This window comes from Vigna angularis, chromosome 7, assembly GCF_016808095.1.
Source record: "Vigna angularis cultivar LongXiaoDou No.4 chromosome 7, ASM1680809v1, whole genome shotgun sequence".
Classification (NCBI taxonomy): domain Eukaryota; kingdom Viridiplantae; phylum Streptophyta; class Magnoliopsida; order Fabales; family Fabaceae; genus Vigna; species Vigna angularis.
The window spans coordinates 4142198-4162487 of NC_068976.1; the positions used below are offsets into that span (position 1 = coordinate 4142198).

The window sequence follows — 20290 nt, forward strand, 5'->3', positions numbered from 1 at the left end:
TTATTAATAGTTTGTAGTGACAAACAAAAAACCAAATGGATAATATTTCAAGATTTTTGTTTGTCAGATAATATTTCAAGACAAAATTAATTTAATCCATATAAATTATTTTATCTTGATTTCTTGCCCTTATCGCCAAATTGCATATATATATATATATATATATATATATATATATATATATATATATATATATATATAATTATTTATTTATTACCTCGAATTTAGCGATTTTTGCAACGTTGTTTTCCAACTCCGAAGGCAAAGTCGCGTTATATTTTGGTAAAATGCACCATCTTCATTTTTCCTGGAAAAAGAAAAAGGAAAATAAGAGTCGAGAGAACAGGTTTGAACTCTCTTCTTCATTTTCTTTCTTTTCGATGCTTTTGACATGGCATCGTTTTCTTTCTTCAGTTTCAGTGAGTACTTTGTTTTCCAGAGCCTAGGGTTTTGACGTTTCATTAATGATGAATGATCAATACCGTTATTTAAAACCTTATCGGTGTGAAATGTGTATTTTGAAACTAACGTTGTAACATTGAGGGTTTTGTGTTTCTGTTAGTTTATCTCTGTTAAAGATTATACATATATGCACTAGTTGATTAAACTAACAGTACCTGCCTTGAAGCAGAGTTTTGAGATTTTTATAATGTTTAATGTTTTTTTGTTTTACTTTTTGTTAATCATTAGTCGACATGATTGTCATTGCAGGATTCCTTGCGATCTCGTTTTGGATTTTTCGTGTGAATAAAAAGCAAGAACTGCATTAAATTGTTGGTGGAATGTGTTAGTTCTGCATTTACCTATTGAATTTGAGGAATTGCTGTTACATCTAGACAAGGAGGGAGGGAAACTTAGATAAAATAAAAGTTTCCGTGGGAGCATAGACTCTTGTAGTGAATCGTACATGTGAATGTGACCATGTGTGATTAGTACCAATTACAAGTTTCTATCGAATGGGTTTGATGGGGATTTTTTGTTTTTCCATATTTCTTTTTATCCCAGTTGAATCTACTGGAAGAGAAGGGACTATGTGGCTCCAAAACTTGGGTGAGGAGTCCAGAGGAACTGTGAGTTTGACCGTCTTCAGTGCAAGTATATTTGTTGTTGCTGCTCTTGTTCTCTCCATGTATTTAGTATTTGAGCATTTAGCCTCCTATAATCAGCCCGAGGTTAATTCTGTTTTCACTTTTAACTGACTTTCCTATTTCACCTCAGTGTTTTTCTTTTGTAATATTTTCTATGGCTAATTGTCTTTTTTATTTTTCAATATTCACTTTACAGGAACAAAAGTTTTTGATTGGTATCATTTTAATGGTTCCTGTTTATGCCTTGGAATCAGTAAGATACACTAACTCAATTACATAATACTTACTGCTCTCCTTTTATTACATTTTATACTTGAGTTTATGACATATATTCTTGGGAATAAGCATCCATGTTTTCCTCTTTTGTTTTTCATCTTGCCGCTGGTTTTGATTCACATGTTTGGATGAACTTAGTTGCTAGCGGTGGGAGTAGGTTGGAACTTACTGTTATTCCATTGAAGGTATATGTTAGAAAAAATAAAAGACACTTGTTATTTATGTATGACAGTTTTTTAAATAGGGCAGTTATTAGTATCAATAAAATATTGTTAAATATCAGTGGGCATAGGCAATTTGGATTATAGATATAGGAAAGGAGATCAATTAGGTTGGGTGTCTGTTTTTCATTGTTTCTGCAGTGCTGAAGGAGGATTCTCTTTATTAGAGCAGAAACTTGTGTTATCAGTTGTGAGCGTTAGTTCTGATTAGTTCCAGAATTGTGATCTAGGAAATTCTGTTTCATTGGAAGTTCCTGAGTCTAACACTTGTAGTGCATGTTGTTTAGTTACTTTACCTTTTCAGCTTCAGGGTTAATTGTCTTTGCTTTTTACATACTGAAAGAACTATTCAGTCATGGAAAGTGTAATCTCTATTTGGCTGGGATGAAATGTAAGAGGGAGAGAGAGAGGATGCAATTAAGTATGGTATTTTGTGAGAGAAAAAAGAGTGGAAACATTTTTTAAATTGATGGGATTCACTTTACTTTTTCTCACCTTTTTTCGTTTATCTGTTATGTTTTTCCTATCTCTTTCCTATTTTTCTTTAACCAACATCCTTTAATTTCACTTTATTTCTTAGCTATTTAGATTGACCCTTTTCATTCACTCATTTCTTCCTACTCTACTAAACAAACACTAAGTTAAGTTTATTTGACTCTCTAACTAAAAAAAAACACTTGGATCTTTTGGGTGGTCAATGACACATGCCATGGGTGAGTATGAAACCTAGCCAAAACACTCTCACGCACAAAATGCAAAGAAGAATGAAAGAATTATGTTATTTCTCAAGATATAGCCTGTACAAAGAATAGTTTGGGAACATAACCTCCCTCACAAGGTTCAAAGAACCTGTCTGTAGAATAACTGCCAAAAGATCCCCACCTCTGCTAAACAGAGGTTATTTATACAATTCTTTCCCGCCCCCCCCTAATTGTTAAGACAATTAGGTTCTTTAATTCTTTCTCTCCTTTTGTAAACTAACCAGGGCCTATCATTACCCACCGCTCCATGTTCAACCTTGTCCTCAAGGTTGAATTCCGGGTATTGATCACGTATGGCAATGTTCCCCCTCTTGCCATTCAATCAACACTTGTGGAACTTCCTCGTCTCCCCGCCTTATTTGCCTCCTATCCAAGACTTTAATAGGCCAATAAAACGGCCCTTCCCCCTGTAAATCCGCAGGTAATTCTTTCTCCACACTCCTAGCCCCCACTGCTTTCTTCAACTGTGATGCATGGAAAATAGGATGTATGCGAGTTGTTTCGGGTAGCTAAAGCCTGTAAGCCACCTGTCCTACCTTCTGCTCAACTAGGAAAGGCCCATAGTATCTCGCTGTCAATTTCGGATGCAGCCTCGATGGCATGGATGTTTGCCTATGCGGCCTGATTTTGACATATACCCAGTCGCCCACCTCAATATCTGCTACCCTCCGCTTTTTATTAGCCTACTTTACCATCAACTCTTGGGCTCGCACTAAGTGGAACTTCAATTGCTTCAAAGCCTCATCTCGGGTCTGTAACTCCTGTGCTACTGCCTCCATTGCTGTTTCGCCTAGAATAAACCTATGCAAAGATGGAGGTGATCTCCCATAGACTACCTCGAAAGGTGTACACTTCGCAGCTCCCTGAAAACTGGTATTGTACCAGTATTCCGCCCAAGGCAAAACAAAACTCCATCCCTTAGGTTGCTCCGAGCAAAAACATCGCAAATACCCCTCTAATACCCGGTTCAGCACCTCCGTCTGGCCATCGGACTTTGGGTGGTAAGCTGTGCTCATCTGTAGCTGAGTCCCTTGCCTCTTAAACAACTCTTTCCAAAAATTACTCAAAAACAGGGGATCCCTGTCACTCACAATAGAAGTTGGTCTACCATTCAACCTGACCACTTCTTTAATGAATACTTCAGCTATCGTGCGAGCTAAATAAGGGTTCTTCAAGGGTATGTAATGGCCATACTTACTAAGGCGATCCACCACCACCAGCACTGCATCAAACCCATTCGATCGTGGCAGCTTGACTATGAAGTCCATGTTGACTTCTTCCCACACATTAGGAATAGGTAGAGGTTGCAGCAATCCTTGAGGGGAAGATGCAAGGTACTTGTGTTGTTGACACACCAAACAACCCGCCACATAGTCTGTAACAGCCTTCTTCATTCCCACCCAATAAAGAGACTGAGCCACCCTTCTGTAGGTCCTGTACACTTCGGAGTCCCCCCAGTTTGGGTCAGATGAAACTCGACTAGCAGTTTTGGAAACCAGGATGAATGAGCTGATATCACCAACCTACCCTTATAATGCAGCCGTTCAATCTCCATAGTGAAAGGTGGGTGTGCCTCTGGGTTCTTCTTAATATCCTCCACCACCTTCCTTAAGTATTCATCCTGCTCCACATCCTTTAAAATATCCCCAAAATCCTGCCAATAGAGTCTAGTCACTACCCTTAATTCCTTTTCCCCTTCCCCTTGGTCCTTCATTCTTCTGGACAATGCATCCACTGCCCTGTTGGTGTTCCCTGCCTTGTAGACTATCTCAAAGTCATACCCAAGCAGTTTGGCAAGCCAATTCTGTTGATTCTGGGTTGTAATCCGCTGCTCCAGCAAGTACCGCAAGCTTCTCTGGTCTGTGTGAACTACAAACCGTTGTCCCAGCAGGTATGGTCGCCAATGTTGTATGGCCATCACCAAGGCCATGAGTTCTTTCTCATAGATTGACTTGTTCAATGACCCCTCCGATAAGGCCTTACTGAAATAGGCTATGGGTCTTCGGCCTTGTGTCAGCACTGCTCCAACTCCCCCTCCCAACGCATCACATTCTATGTGGAATGGCTGATCAAAATCTGGTTACACTAGCACAGGGGCTGAAGTAACTTCTTTCTTCAATCTAGACATAGCTTCTTCAGCCCGTTCAGTCTAACTATACTCTCCCTTTTTCAATAAGTCGGTCAAGGGCTTAGCAATTTTTCCATAGTCCTTGACAAAATGCTGGTAATACCCAGTCAGCCCAAGAAATCCCCTCAAGGCTTTCACACTCCTTGGTCTCTCCCAATCCAACACTTCTTTTACTTTTCCTGGATCCATCTCTACCCCTTTTTCAGAAATCAAGTGGCCGAGATACCCTATCTGAACACGTCCAAATTCGCACTTCTTCCTGTTAGCAACCCATTGATTTTCCTCCAGCCTCCTCAAATCCATCCCCACATGCCTCATATGTTCTACCCATGACTGGCTGTAAATCAATATATCGTCAAAGAAAACTAGCACAAATTTCCTTAGGTAGGGCTGCAGTAAATTGTTCATCGCGCTTTGAAAGGTTGTAGGGGCATTGGTTAAGCCAAATGGCATTACCAAGAATTCATAATGCCCCAAATGAGTGCGAAACGTTGTCTTCTGATTGTCTTGCCTTAAGATTAACCTTGGAGAAATATTTTGCTCCTCTCAACTCATCCAACAGCTCCTCTATCACTGGAATTGGGAACTTATCCGGAACTGTGGCATGGTTTAGGGCCCTATAATCCACACAAAATCTCCAAGAACCATCCTTCTTAACCAATATAACAGGGCTGGAATATGGGCTATTGCTTGGTCGTGTTTGCAGCATTCCCGCCATTTGCTTCTCTATTTCATTCTTCAGCACATGTGGGTACCTGTAGGGCCTCACATTTATTGGGTCAACTCCCTCCTTCATGGGTATTTGATACACCATAAGTCTCTCTGGGGCAACCCGCTGGGTTCCTGGAACACCCCTGCATACTAGTCCAGTACCTCCTCTATTTCTTTTCTCTGGATCTCTGTTATTCCTGGGTAAGGTGCCCCTTCTCCTCCCCTTTCCATCTCTGTTATTCCTGGAACACCATAAGTCTAAAATTTCTTCCTCTATTATCGATATTGGATGACGCCACCCCACTCGCCTATGTCGATTCTCTACGCACCGACCCACTACTCTCCGCTGGCCTCATTCGGTTGTGGTTTTGACGTATGGGTTCCACCCGCGACACCGTCCCGATCGGCTTATTCCAGTTCGTCATGCTTCTTCCCGTTCCTCCTGACTTCGCACCCCTATGCAGTTCTTCCCCGTCGCACGCGATATGCATTTCCTCCGTTAGCTTCGACGTTTGTCCTACCAAGATTTCGAATTCTTTGATGAACTCATCCACTGAATCGGTCTGCTTGATGGTGCCAACCTTTCATAGACGGTTCCCCTACTTCTTCCCCCGAACCGCGCTACCATCGCTTCCTTCAACCCTTCCCAAGATTGGTTTCTGGCTTTCTCCTTCGAGAACTGGAACCAATATCCAGCACTGCCCTCCATGCTTATATACGCCAACCGTACCTTCTTTTCATCCTCCGTTACCCCTTGCAAGTCAAAAAATTTGTCCGCTCTATCAGCAGCCCACTCCAGGATCCCAACTCCCTTCAAGCTGGGAGGAAAGTAGTATGGCCCCTTCAAGAACCAAACAATTCCCTATCACAAAGAAATGCGTCTCACTTCCATTATTTCCTTTTTGAATCGTTTTCTTACATCTTTATGCTGGGGGACTTGCTTAGGATGAATAACTACTTTATTTTCATAAATATACTCTCACATCCTGTTCTTCAACTGGTAATACAAATTTTAGTAAATCTTGGCTTCATTTTACACAACGACTATCTGGAGCAAGTTGCATGAAGCATTGTATTTCCATTTCTTCCAGCTGTATATAATCTAGTTCTTAATCTTTCCATTTATATCTCTGTTTTTGAATAGAATGTAATAATTCATTCTCAAGTACTGATGTTTGTATGGTGCAGTTTTTGTCAGTTTTGGATTCTGATGCAGCATTTAACAGTGAAATTATCCGGGAATGCTATGAAGCTTTTGCATTATACTGCTTTGAGAGATATTTGATAGCTTGCTTAGGTATGTCAAATTGATTCTATGACCATAAGATTCCATTAACTGTGCCTGTTATTTTTGTGTTGATATATTTTCCAAAAGTGATAAATGATGAGATCTTTTACTGGAACTTTCTGCATCTCCTTCCCTCAATTTTCAAGCTTCTTCATTCAGAATTTGATACCTTAATGTTATAAAGCATGACTTGAAAAGGATGTGATACATCTCAAATTCTTTTGTTTGTTGAATTTTATTATGCTGTAATGCTCTTTAATACTATGTTTATATTATTTTTATAGGTGGTGAGGACAAAACTATTCAATTTATGGAAAGTATGAACCTAACAGACTCCAGCATTCCTCTTCTGAAAGAAGCATATGCATATGGAGTTGTAGAGCATCCATTTCCCTTAAATCTCTTCTTGAAGGATTGGAATCTAGGCTCCGAGTTCTATCAATCTGTGAAAATTGGCATTGTACAATATGTATGTGTGATTTTGTCAAATTGTGTAATATTAATGTCTTCCCCGAACCTCCCTCTAGTGGTTTCTGTGCGAAGTAAATATCTCTCTTGTTGCTCACTAAAATCTTCATTGCAGATGATATTGAAGATGATATGTGCAGTACTGGCAACAATTCTCCAATCTTTTGGGGTTTATGGAGAGGGGAAGTTTGAATGGAAATACGGGTAAGATTATAATGTTTCGTGTTTTGATCTTGATTATAGATACTGAAATCATTGTTCAAGATTTATTGAGAATCAATAATTAAAATGGTATAAAAATGTCTGTATGATCAAGTGGTTCGAAGTTAATACCAACAATATTGGGTCTTCAGGCCCACAAGAACTATCAATATGCCTGAGGAAGATTACATGTACATGCTAAAATCGCTCACTGGCCTTCTCCAATTATTATTGTATACATATATATATATATATATACATACATATATATATATACATATATATATACATACATATATATATATACATATATATATATATATATATGACTTAAGAATTAAACTGTAAAATAATTCTAGAGGGCTTGATTGATTCCTTTCATAATCTTCTATTTATAAGAATAAATTGATACAAGAGTACATGATAAATGGGGTAACCCTAGACACAATATAATCATGATAAATAGAGTAACCCTATACATAATATAATCATGATAAATAGGGTAACCCTTGACACAATATAATCATGATAAATATCCTAACACTCTCCCTCTTGGAGCATACAAATTGTATGTACCAAGATTGGAACAAATAAACTCAATCCGAAGGCCCCTTAATGACTTGGTCAATACATCTGCGAGTTGATTGTTTGACCCAATAAACTTAGTACATATTTCTTTAGTCAACAACTTTTCACGAATAAAATGACAATCAATTTTTATATGTTTAGTCCTCTCGTGAAACACTGGATTTGATGCAATGTGGAGAGCAACTTGATTGTTGCAATACATCTTCATAGTATGGATGTCAGAGAATTTAAGCTCTTGAAGGAATTGTTTCACCCATATAAGTTCACATGTTAGTGACGCCATTGCCCTATACTCGGCTTCAGCGGTTGATCGAGCTACTTCATTTTGTTTCTTACTTTTCCATGAAATAATGTTTCCTCCCAAAAAAACACAATATCCTATAGTAGACCGTCTATCAATAGGCGAATCTGCCCAATTTGCATCACAATACTCAGAGACTTGAATGCTTCTTTTATCTTCATATAACAATCCTTGCCTGGGAGCCTTTTTAACATACCTTAGAATGTGAATGAGAGCATTCCAATGGTCAACACCTGGAGCCTGCATGAACTGACTAACCACTCCAAATGCAAAGGATAGATCTGGCCTTGTAATAGTAAGATAAATCAGTTTTCCAACCAGCCTCCTATACCTCTCTGGATCGGAGAATAATTCACCTTTTGTCTTTAATTTCTGGTTTGGGTCCATGGGACTCTCTACCTGTCTGCAATCAATCATGTCTATTTCTTGTAATATATCAAGAGCATACTTCCTTTGGGAGATTACAACTTCATCTTTTGATTGCGCTAATTCAATGCCTAAAAAATATTTAAGACTTCCAAGATCCTTGGTTTGAAAATGTCTATACAAGTACTCTTTCAGTTGAGATATTCCAACATCATCCCCTGTAATTGACAATATCATCAACATATACTATTAAGTAAACACATTTCCTAAGAGAAGAATGAGAGTAAAAAACCAAATGATCTGCTTCACTGCTTTTTAGCCCAAATTTTTTAACAATGGAGCTAAAGTTTCCAAACCAAGCACGTGGTGATTGCTTGAGGCCATATAAATATCGATGCAGTTTGCATCACCATGTAGGAAGGCATTCTTGATATCCAATTGATGAACTGGCCAATACGAATGGCTGCCATGAACAGGAGAGAAAGTGTCATAATAACCTGAGTGTAACCTTTTGAAACAAGTCGGGCTTTGAGCTGATCAATTTCACCGTCAGGGTTGACTTAAATTGCATATACCCATTGGCAACCAACCGTCTTTTTGCCCGGGGGAAGGGGCACCAGCTCCCAACTATTACTGTGGTCATGAGCCTACATTTCTACAATCATAGCTTGTCGCCATCCAAGTGATCAAGTGCTTCTTTCACATTCTTGGGTATAACAATAGAAGACACTGAGGATAAAAGAAAAAAATAAGAGGGCGACAATCGATGATAGCTAAGAAAATTATAAATGGGATGAGAGTTTCGAGTGGAACGAGTACTTTTTCTGAGAGCAATAGGCCTGCTGAATCATTTGCAGTAGGAGGTGTGGGAGGAGGTGACGAGGGAGAAGAATCTGAAGTAGGAGATTCACCATTGTCTTGGGGAGGTGGACTATCCATTGGGGCCCTGTGTGGCATGATCTCAGTATGTGGAGAAACGGGTTCAGGAGGATTGTGATCAAGATTTGGAATAATAGAGACAATGGAACTATTTGACTCAGCCACTGGAATAGGAAGGACCTGTTGGAGGATAGAAACATCCTGAACAGATGGAGAGAAATAAGGAGTTTGTTCAAAGAATGTGACATTGACAAACATGTAATACTTCTTAGTTTCAGGAGAGTAACACCGATATTCTTTTTGAAGTCAAGAATAGCCTAAGAAGACACATTTGAGAGCGCGAGCAGAGAGTTTGTCTAGACCTGGAGACATGTCATGAACAAAACATACACAGCCAAACACTCGGGGAGATGTATGAAAGAGAGGATAATTAAGAAACAGAATGGAGAAAGAGACTTTAATATCAAGAGAGGAGGAGGGCATCCTATTAATAAGATAACATGCAGTTAAGATGACATCCCCCAATGATGGACAAGAATATGGGCACCAAGCAAAAGGGTACGAGTAGTTTCAACCAAGTGTCTATTTTTTTGTTTTGCTATACCATTTTGTTGCGGTGTATGAGGACAAGTAGACTGATGTAAGATACCATGGGAACTCAAGATGGCAGAAAAGGAGGATGAGAAATACTCTTTTGCATTATCACTTCTTAATATTTTGATTACTTGACCAAATTGATTCTTGATTTCATTCAAAAAGGATGTAAAGATGACTAACAATTGAGAACGATTTTTCATAAGATAAACTCAAGTACATCTTGAATATTTATCAATGAAGGTAACAAAATACCTAAAACCAAAGGAGAAGATACGACTAGGTTTCCATATATCAGAATGGATGATGGAAAAACTAGAATTACATATTGATTGAGACCTTTTAGGAAAGGAAGATCTAACATGTTTTCCTAATTAACATGACTCACATTCTAAGGTCTGGAGACCACTAAGTTTAGGACACATCTTTTTAATTTGGACAAATGAGGATGACTAAGTCGATCATGTACCAGTTTAGGATCAGGAGCAACAACACAGGACACCCTTGGACGACATCCAAAATGGTATTATCTGCCAGCTTCATATCCTTCTCCAATCTGTCTCCCCGAACCTTGCTCCTGTATAACAAAAAATTTGTGATCAAAGGTTATTAAACAATTTAACATTTTGGTCAACTGACTTAGGGAAATTAAATTAAAAGGACAATTAGGGACAAAAAGAATAGAGTTGAGATTAAGGGAGGGAGACAAGGAAACATGAGCGAATCCTTTGGAGGAAGTTTTAGATCCATTTGCAAGGGTTATGAAATGAGGTTTTTTTCGAAAGGAAATAGATGAGAACAAAGAGGTATTACCAGAAATGTTATCAGAAGCACCTGAGTCAATTACCAATGAATTTTGACCTTCCATGGATTGAGAAACGCAGGTTGTTCCAAACTGTTAGACTTTAACCTTACATACTCTTGATATTCATCCTCGGAGAACTTAGAAGTAGTAGTTTCAGTCTTCGAAGTGGAAGTTCCAGTCTTCGAAATATTGGCAGCTTTGGAAGGGAAACCATGTAAGGAGTAACAATTCTCTTGAGTGTGACCCATCCTTTTACAATATGTGCATTGAGGACGTCCCCGACCTCCTCGTCTTCCTCCTCTAGTGCCACGTCCTCCTCTTCCTCGTGTGACAACCATGACAGATTGGGCTTTAGCCATGAAGGACACCATATCACGGCTGCCATTTTAAGAGATGCCAGCTTGTTTGCAGTGTCATAGAGACGTTGAATATCGTTGGCATAAATGCTTTGAGCTTTCTTCCAAAAGGAGTGACAAGTTTTGAAAGCCCTAGAGATATAAGAAGTTTGGGTTCCACTAATTGCCATAACAGGGCACACAACTAGAAATTTGCTTGTTTCCACTAATCAACCTTTTCAGTTGGCACATGGCTTCCATCTCGCTCAAGGTGGTCATAATGCCCTTGGCCAACGAACCACATTTCAACAGTAGTAGACCATGATAGAAAATTTTTTCCATTTAGCTTTTCAGAGGTAATTGATGGACTTCCGGAGAAGGAAAGAGTACTGCTAGACGTCATCTTTGAATAAGACGAATCGTACCAGCAAGGAACAAGAAAACCCTAAGGGTTTAGATGGACATAACTATGACAGTGGCTGACGGCGGCTAGCTGCGGACGGTGGCCGGCAGTGTCGGACGGCGGCCGACGATGGCAGATGATGGCCGAAGACTGATAGCGACGGCCGGCGGCGACGACGATGGTGGAGGGCTTGATTGATCCCTCTCATAATCTTCTATTTATAAGAATAAATTGGTACAAGAGTACCTGATAAATAGGGTAACCCTATACACAATATAATCATGATAAATAGGGTAATCCTTGACACAATATAATCATGAAAAATTAGGATAAATATCCTAACAATATGTATGTATGTATATATATATATATATATATATATATATATGTATGTACATATATATATGTATGTATATGTATGTATATACATACATATACATACATATATATATATATACATACATATACGTACATATATATTATATGCAGAGAGAGAGAGTTATGTATAGTTTATATGTCAATTGAAAAGATAAATGTTGATGATAATACCTTTAACTTTTTTGTGGTGAGGGTGTGCAAGGTTGGGTAGCAGTAATTTTGTAATTTTGTGTCCCCTCTAGTCTGACACTGTTGTGCTTGCAGGTATCCCTACTTGGCACTAGTTCTTAACTTTAGTCAGACATGGGCCCTATATTGCCTTGTACAATTCTATTCTGTTATTAAAGATAAGTTGAAACCAATCAAACCGTTGGCAAAGTTTCTAACTTTTAAGTCAATTGTCTTCCTCACATGGTGGCAAAGTGTGGCTGTTGCATTTCTATTTTATGTGGGAGCTTTTAGGGGATCCTTGGCTCAGGAGTTGAAAACACGTATACAGGACTACATCATCTGTATAGAGGTGAGCTAGTTGTGCTGCTAATAATGTATATTATTTTCTCTGATACAGCATTGTTAAAGATTTAGATATTTAGATTTTAAGGTATACTGATATATTCGTATCCTTTGCATTTGTGTTTGGAATTAATCTGAACTGTATTCATTGTCATTTGTATTGCATGAAAACCATGGGCCATGCCACACGTACACGTATGAATTTTTGAGGTAGTGTGTATTTTTCTTCCTTTGTATATGTCAAGCAGATTGTTGAATATTTGTATTGTATATGCATACATGTCAAGCAGATTGTTGAATATTTGTATTGTATATGAATGCACATACAAACATTGTAATTATTATTACTAGCGTAAACACACATTTCACTTCTGCTCATCTGTATTCACACATTATTCACGCAAAACAGACTTGATAACTTACCTCTGTTTCAAACCAAGTCATCCTGCCCATGATCCACTCCTCTGACATCATTTGGGGCCCAGCCTAGCATTTCCAGAATGTGCACTTCTTTCCAGCGACCTGTTAGTCATGAGTCTCTGTTCGATTTTGTGTTGTGATGCTCACACCCGCAGGCCCTCTCCTTTTTTTCTTCATTTGGTTTTTTGCGCACTCTCTTTGTTGAGTGTATTCTTTTATTATTAATGCAATTGTCTTCCTTTATTTTTTATTACGATCGTATTTTATATTATGGCCTTTCATTAGTAATCACATGAATGCCTCTAATTACGGATAATTCTTTGTTTTTGAGCATTAGTGTGTTGCAGCATCCTGCTATCCCACTAGAGAGTGTTGTTCCAGAATTGACACACCTGGTTAATAATTGAAATAAGTGAATGAACTATAAACTGTTAACATCTGATTGAATAAGGAATATACGTATCCTCTGTATTTATATAAGTGATCTCGCTATAACTAGCCTTTTGTTTTTGTTCAAAATTTTGCTTTGCTTCAACAATCTCTCTCTGTAAGTCGGTAAAACATGTGTGTGAGCATTTTTTAATGGTAGGGTAATTAATGAAGTACTAAAGAATGAACATGTTTAGATGTTATCTATATATTTATATCTGCATCACGGGTCCTCACTCCCGGATGACTGGTGATGAGGCACAGGCATAAGATGCTATTTCCGAGAAGGACTTCTGCAGTACATTAAATGATCGTATATGGCATAGTAAGTTAGATTTTATGGAGCTTTTTTTGTGACCAGTGACTGCTTTCCTTTAAAACCGAGACAGGTTCATTTTATTCTGTTATTCAAGGGTAGACTGGTTAGCTGTTGTATGTAAAGTAGTATGTCACGTCATGTTAAGTTAGGTTATGTTTAAACTATAAATTCTTGTGTTGGGTGTCTTACTTGAAACAAAATATTCAATTATTCTGAAGTTCTGGGAAAACCTTTTTCATGTGGTTTGGCTTCTTAAAATTTGTGAATAGATGGGCGTGGCTGCTGTTGTGCACCTTTATGTCTTCCCAGCAGAACCTTACAAAAGGGGGGAGAGGTGTGTCCGTAATGTAGCAGTGATGACCGACTATGCCTCGCTAGGATCGCCACCAGACCCCGAGGAGGTTCGAGACTGTCAGCGCTCGACGAGAACATGGCTGGGAGCTTATGAGAGAGAAAAACCTATGAAATTTACCCAGAGTGTTCGGGACGTTGTTGTTGGAAGTGGTGAAATTGTGAGATATGAACACTTGAACCTGCTCCACCTGTACATCTTGTCATGTTTCTAATTGTGAGATATCTACTGTCTTTTATGTTTCAGATTGTCGATGACATGATATTTACAGTTTCTCATGTGGTGGAGCCTGTTGAGAGGGGCATTGCAAAGATAAACAAAACCTTCCATCAGATATCAGAAAATGTGAAACGCCATGAGCAGCGGACGCAAATCGCCAAGGATGATTGTTACCTTGTTCCCTTGCGATCACGAATACCAGAATTTTCTGACGTTCATGATAGTATGGGTGATGGAAGTTTCAGTGATAGTGGCTTATCCAGTGGAAAACGACAGTATTCTCAATCAAAAGCAGGAACCTCCAGAAGTAGAAGATAGTGTTTTTTTAACAGTTCAGTGTATATATAGTTACACACGAATCGACGTGAAATTTTAAACTACGTCGTTATATTTCGGTGAAAGTGCTGAAATATAAGTGTATATATTTAACTTGAGGTGATGGATTGAGACACTGAATAATACCTGCTATACGTGTAACATATCATCAAGGTGTATGCGTCATGTGTAGTGCTCCTCGTAGATGTTGAAGGATTATTATAGGTTCCACTTCAATTTTTTACATTTAATGATGTTTGTTTTAGCTAGTCTTTTACTTTGTAAGGAGAAAAAAAATCCTATCATCTCATAGATGATGTGCTCTGTGGGTAAACTTCTCTATGTTAGTGTTTTGTATGGAAGAGTGAAATTAATTTTTCGAAGTTCAATGAGTATATACGAGATGTCAATGTCTTCAAATGAGTTTATATGCAAACATATTGTCTAAAACAGTTTACTTCTTTTTTAATTTTCTTCCAATGTAAATGACTACCAAGAAATTTATCTAAATTGGGTTTGTCAATGTTTTCATTAGTTTCATCCAGTTTTGTGTAGAGAGAGAATAGTCTATAAAAGGAAAAAGGCTTTAAAAGTCAAAAGTGGACATTAGAAAGAGAAAATATTCACATAATGTTTTTGCCATTAAAATTGAGTTGAAAAGTTCATAGAAAAGAAGATCAAGAGAAAAAACACATGAATACAAAAGATATCATCTGAGAAGCAAAACAAATACTATAAAAAGAGAACAAAAACTTTTAGCCTCATAGAATCATAAGCTTACATTGGTAAAAAGAGAGAAAATTCTACAAAGTATATTAGATAGAGTTGTATTGTGAACACATCATCTCTATGAGAGTAATCATCTAAGACTTGTAAGCAATCTGATTGATTGCACATTCTGGAAAGAATTCAAACACTTGTTGATTAATTCAATCAAGTTAAACGATTACTAGATAGCATATCAGGTTGATACCGTGATTGTCTAGTGGAAATCAGGAGTGAGTGAAATTCAGTTCTAGGTAGCATATCAAGAAGATATTAGGATTGTCTATGGAAAACAGAAATGGGTGAAACTCAACTAGGCAGCATATCAGAAAAATACCATAATTGTTTAGGGATACCAAGAGTGGTGAAGAATATTGCATAACAAGAGTGTGATACTCAGTTCTAGTCAATGTAATAATTGTTACCAGGATTGACTAGTGTAACCAGGAGTGGTACTAATACTGAAATTATAACCTCATTAAAAATCTAGTGGAACCATCTAAAAGGTCTTAGAGAAGAATTGGACGTAGCTCCGTTGAGTGAATCAATATAAAAAAAATTGTGTGTTTACTACTTCATCTTTGTAAAACATATTATTTACAAATACTGCAATTGCCTGCAAAGTTAATTATTGATAAACGCTCTTGTCATCAGACGTCATTCTCTTTAAAGAGTTGTCTTTCTTAAAAACACTGTAGTAGCTTTACTGAAACACTTGAAAAACATGTTATCGTTGAACGCGTGGTTTAAACAATACTTTACAAGTTACGCATCTAACAACTTGTGTAGATCGTTTAATCTTGAACAAAGTTGTTAAACGTCCTTTTGGAAAAAAGATTTCCAAAACACTATTCAAATCCCCCCTCCCTTGCTCATTCTAGTGTTTTCCATTTATTTCAAGGAAAACTCTAGAAAGAGAGGGGCATGAGGGGTTTGAATAGAGTTTTAAATATTTTTGCAAATTAGTGCTTAATTTCCTTTATAGGAGTTTGGATGGTCTATAATAGTTGTTAAACACTTGAGTTTATAAAACTACGTTTAAGGAAAACCTTTGAAAAACAAAGGCATTAAGGTACACTTGTTTTTATACTAGTTCACTCCAAATTGAGCTACGTTTAGTTATTCCTTAGATACCTTTAAAGGGTTCCATTAATCATAAAGGATCACAACGAGTTTAACCACTCTTGGTGTACAACTAAACCACTGGTTAAAACAAGTATAATCGCTCCTGATGTTAACTAGTCTAACTGACTAGAAGGTCTAACTCTACTGAGTTAGCCTTACAAGTGTTTTACTTCACTTCTAAATGAAAACAACAAAGTATTTTGCAAATTACAAGAAAAAACTTTGTAACTCTCTTACAGAGGATTTTAAATCAATACAATAAGATTATGAGAACTTGTGAAGAACTTTTCTTTTCAAAGAACAAGTCTATGAGACAAAGCTTAAGGAGAGAAGCAACGTGAGCGTATTAAAAGCGTATTAATTCTTGTTTTGTTCTCTTTATGTAGTTTTCTTTATATAGACTTTTTCGAAAAAGATTCATTACTTAGAGTTTTGACTTTCTTCTAAAGGTGTAGCCTTTATGGTATTGAGTCATAAGTTATGTTGTGTCTTGACAAACACTTATGTTGTGTGTATATAAAGGATTGGCAGAAAGCATGAAGGAAACATTCCTTGAATATCTTCCTATCTCTTAACGTTACTCTGATCTTAGCAGACTTTTGAAAAAAGGTAATGATCTGCACAGACAAAGAAAGCACAACAGTACAGACAAAGATGTACTAGAACATACATGCTTTAAAGAATTTGACGATTCTAGGCGTTTAGGCACAATATGTGTACTATCATTTAGGCGTTTCTGTTTGAGTAACTTACATCGTTTAGGAGAATTTTAATATATAGCGCTTAACATTCTTTACTTTTATCCTAGATGGTTTAAACTTTGTTAGACACTATTGTGATTAGATGCTCTGTTGTAGTTCTTTATAGCATTTAGGATATTTAAGATATAACGTTCAACGCTCTTTATCCTAGACAATTAAAGTGATTTGACGCTATTTTGTTTAAACATTTCGTTAAACTTCAAAATAAAATTTGCTTAGACTATTTTATCTTAACATCACACACCACACTAAATCATTTCTACGTTTGTTTTCCACTGATCCAAGCCGACCTGTCTTTATGGAGCGAAAGACGTTCACTTCACCAAGTATTCATGACTTGATCCTAGGCCTCTCTTGAATGCACTAATAATTTACATTTTTCTTTTACATTTTATTTCATGTGAAAACAACATAGAAGATTTGAAGCTTCTAAAAATACTGTCTTTATTACTTTCATTAAAGCAATGTCTCTATCACTACCGAAGACCTTAGGGAGGGAATATAAAATCAAACCTTTAAATATTTCAAGAGCTCATACAAAGTTCTTTTCACACTTAGATTCCAATAAAACAAATGCAATAAAAAAGTCATTTCAGTAGAGGTTACACTAACAATCTTAAGTAAAGGTTATCCTAAACTTGTTAATTTTGTGTGTTATTTATCAATCAATACCATGTTAAAGGAATTCAATAATTTCACTACATCAGGATATGTCCAAATATATCTGTCACCACATTTATACTCTCATTAAACCTACACAAACGAATATGCATGTCTCGCTCAAGTAACATCATTAGTTATGACATTTCAGTTATGTGACCTCGATTCATTTTACAATATGTATACCTTGCATTATGTACTTGTTTTATAGTTGTCACATTTTTTTATTATGCTCCTTCAATTGTTAATGGAATATTTCTAGGTTTGACTAAATTATCTGTCATATTAGTAAGTATCAACTTCTCATTATGTGTGAAGTTACCAACATATAGATAATATACTAATGTATTTATCAAGTCGTGACAATGAGAGGCACAAAACAATTTTACAATCCATCATTCCCTATCTTATACTAACTTCCTCAAAACTTAAAATGACACTCACATTTTATTATTATCAGTTGTAGTTGCTTCTAAGTCTTTTTTATATTGTTTGTATTATCACCTATTTCATAACCTAATAATACACACATCTTCTTTCCTCATTGTTCATTTATTTTATCAAGTCACTCCACCAAACTTAAATATTCAAATTAATTTTATTTTCTAAGTGTAATGATTTGATATATAAATTCTAACGGAAGCTAGTATTAGTCTAACGGAAATGATCTAATTAAATTATTTTTAAAAATTAAAAAACTAAATTAAACCAAATAAAAATTAGAAATCTAATTGAATTTTTTATAAAATTACAATAAAAAAATATTTTTAGCCTTAAAAAAACTCCATTAATGCTACCCATTAATACCTTTTACACCCACCTAAAGCTAACGAACTTTAAATCACTACAAAACTTACCTGAATCCCTGAGCTTGTAGCAATGAAGAACAAAGTCGCAATCGTGTAAAAAACACCCAAAAGCAAACGAACTCAGAAAAGGAGACGACACAACGAAAATAAATTTATGAAGAGCAGAAGGGTCATTTCAAACGTTAGGGAGTGCAAATTGTAGTTTTGTGGATGTACAAAGAAAAAAACCCAAGAAGGGCACGTAGACGGGTCCATTTGTTAAAAAACCAATAGATTTCAAATACTGAATTAGGGTTTGTGTGTTCTCTCTTATAAAAGCGACCTCGCAACCCTGTTCTCCCATCGATTTCTTTTCACACATACTTCTCAGTTTCTTTGTTTTCTCAGTTTCTTTGTTTTCTCATTTCTGTGCATTTGTTTCTTATGCTGTTTCGGATTATTTAAACGGAGCACTGAAATTTTCGGGCTGTGATGAGTTCTAGAGAAAGTCATGCACCACTCTGATTATTCAGTGCTGATAAGTTTCTCAACCCATTCCATCTGAGCCCTTTTTTCTCTAAAGACCACTAAATTTGGTTATTCTTTCAAATTCATGTTTTTGGTTTTTGCATTTTTGTTTGTCTAATTTTTTGATTTGTATTCAAATTGGACAAGGGAACCGTGTGATGGGGTTTCTTAACCTAGCCATGATGCGGACCGTACAGCATTTATAGCTATTGGGGATACAATTTGGTTTCTGATGGTTCCCTGTTCATTTTTAATTCATTATTTAGGGTTTCTATTTGACTCTATCATCGTTTTCTAGAAATGCAAATCTTTTCTAAAAGATCTTAAATTAACGTACATATAAATTTATTTGTAGTTTTGCAGTGATATGATGAGGGCAGGGGCATTTTTTTATTTGATTGAGATCAGAATTATTTTATTTATTGACTTACCTTGAATAAGGTTTTTAAAATTTTATTTGATTTCTGATGCATAGAAGTTTAGTTTGGAGTATTTTTAATATTACAAGTCTGAAGTTTACAGTAAAATCTTTGAACTGATTTCATCTTAACCATTCAAAATCTGGGTTTGAAATTCTGTTTTATCTCTCTAAAAATAGGACAACTTTTTTCTTTCTAACATGCATGGCTTCTTAATTACTTTCTTTCTCTCTTCCACATGTTTAATAATTCTATCGTAAATTTCATGATGACAATACTTCTAACTCCTCCCTTTTTAAAAGCCATGATCTTCCTCCTTTTTAAAGGCCATTATCTTCTTCCAAATACAAAGCTCCCGAAGATCATCTTAATATTTTCTTAAAATACCAGTTTGTTTTTTTTAAAATTAAACTTAAATTAGATTTTGAAATTTAATGATTTCTATTGCAAGGCAAATTTAATGATTTTTTCTGGTCAAAACTTTAAATAAACCGGTTTTCCCAGTTATAAACAACTGAGTCAGTCTTTTAAGCTGACAAACTTACTAAATTGAATTGTCTGCCAACTAAATTTAAGAATATTTGAAATTAAGTGAATGGATGTGATGTATATTAATATTTTTCATACATCAAATTTGCAATTTCATGATTTAAAATTATCTAATCTTACAATTTAAAATTACATAAAAGTATTATTGGCATAATGGATCAATATACATAAATTTCTTCTGTAACATCAATATAGTAATTATCATAAATTAGAATTAATTACAATTAATAGTTAAAACATGCAGTTTTACACTAAACATAAAATTCTAAAACCGAACGTGTTTACGTACAGAAATAAAATATCATACAGTAGTATTTCAAAGTTTAGAGACGAACGG

General features: G+C 36.3%; 1 protein-coding gene and 1 non-coding gene across 9 annotated transcripts; both read left to right on the forward strand.

Moving 5' to 3' along the window:
• The first annotated feature begins 217 nt into the window (after positions 1 to 217).
• Positions 218 to 14627, forward strand: LOC108338348 (protein LAZ1 homolog 1). Of its 8 annotated transcripts, XM_052881031.1 has the most exons (10): positions 228 to 346; positions 712 to 786; positions 1006 to 1172; positions 1285 to 1341; positions 6374 to 6482; positions 6758 to 6942; positions 7057 to 7145; positions 12056 to 12311; positions 13742 to 13984; positions 14071 to 14627. In XM_052881031.1, exons 2-10 carry the CDS (start codon positions 783 to 785, stop codon positions 14359 to 14361), a joined length of 1401 nt encoding a protein of 466 aa, XP_052736991.1. In that variant the 5' UTR covers positions 228 to 346; positions 712 to 782; the 3' UTR covers positions 14362 to 14627. The 8 variants fall into 8 exon arrangements, with proteins under 8 accessions (XP_052736992.1, XP_052736994.1, XP_052736991.1 ...); XM_052881032.1 differs by lacking the exon at positions 712 to 786 and having other exon boundaries at positions 218 to 346; XM_052881034.1 differs by lacking the exon at positions 712 to 786 and having other exon boundaries at positions 218 to 346; positions 1006 to 1070.
• Positions 14628 to 18941: 4314 nt separating this feature from the next.
• LOC128193420 (small nucleolar RNA Z221/R21b) lies at positions 18942 to 19026 on the forward strand. Its single transcript, XR_008244641.1, has one exon. It is a non-coding gene; the product is annotated as a small nucleolar RNA Z221/R21b (small nucleolar RNA).
• Positions 19027 to 20290: the final 1264 nt, after the last annotated feature.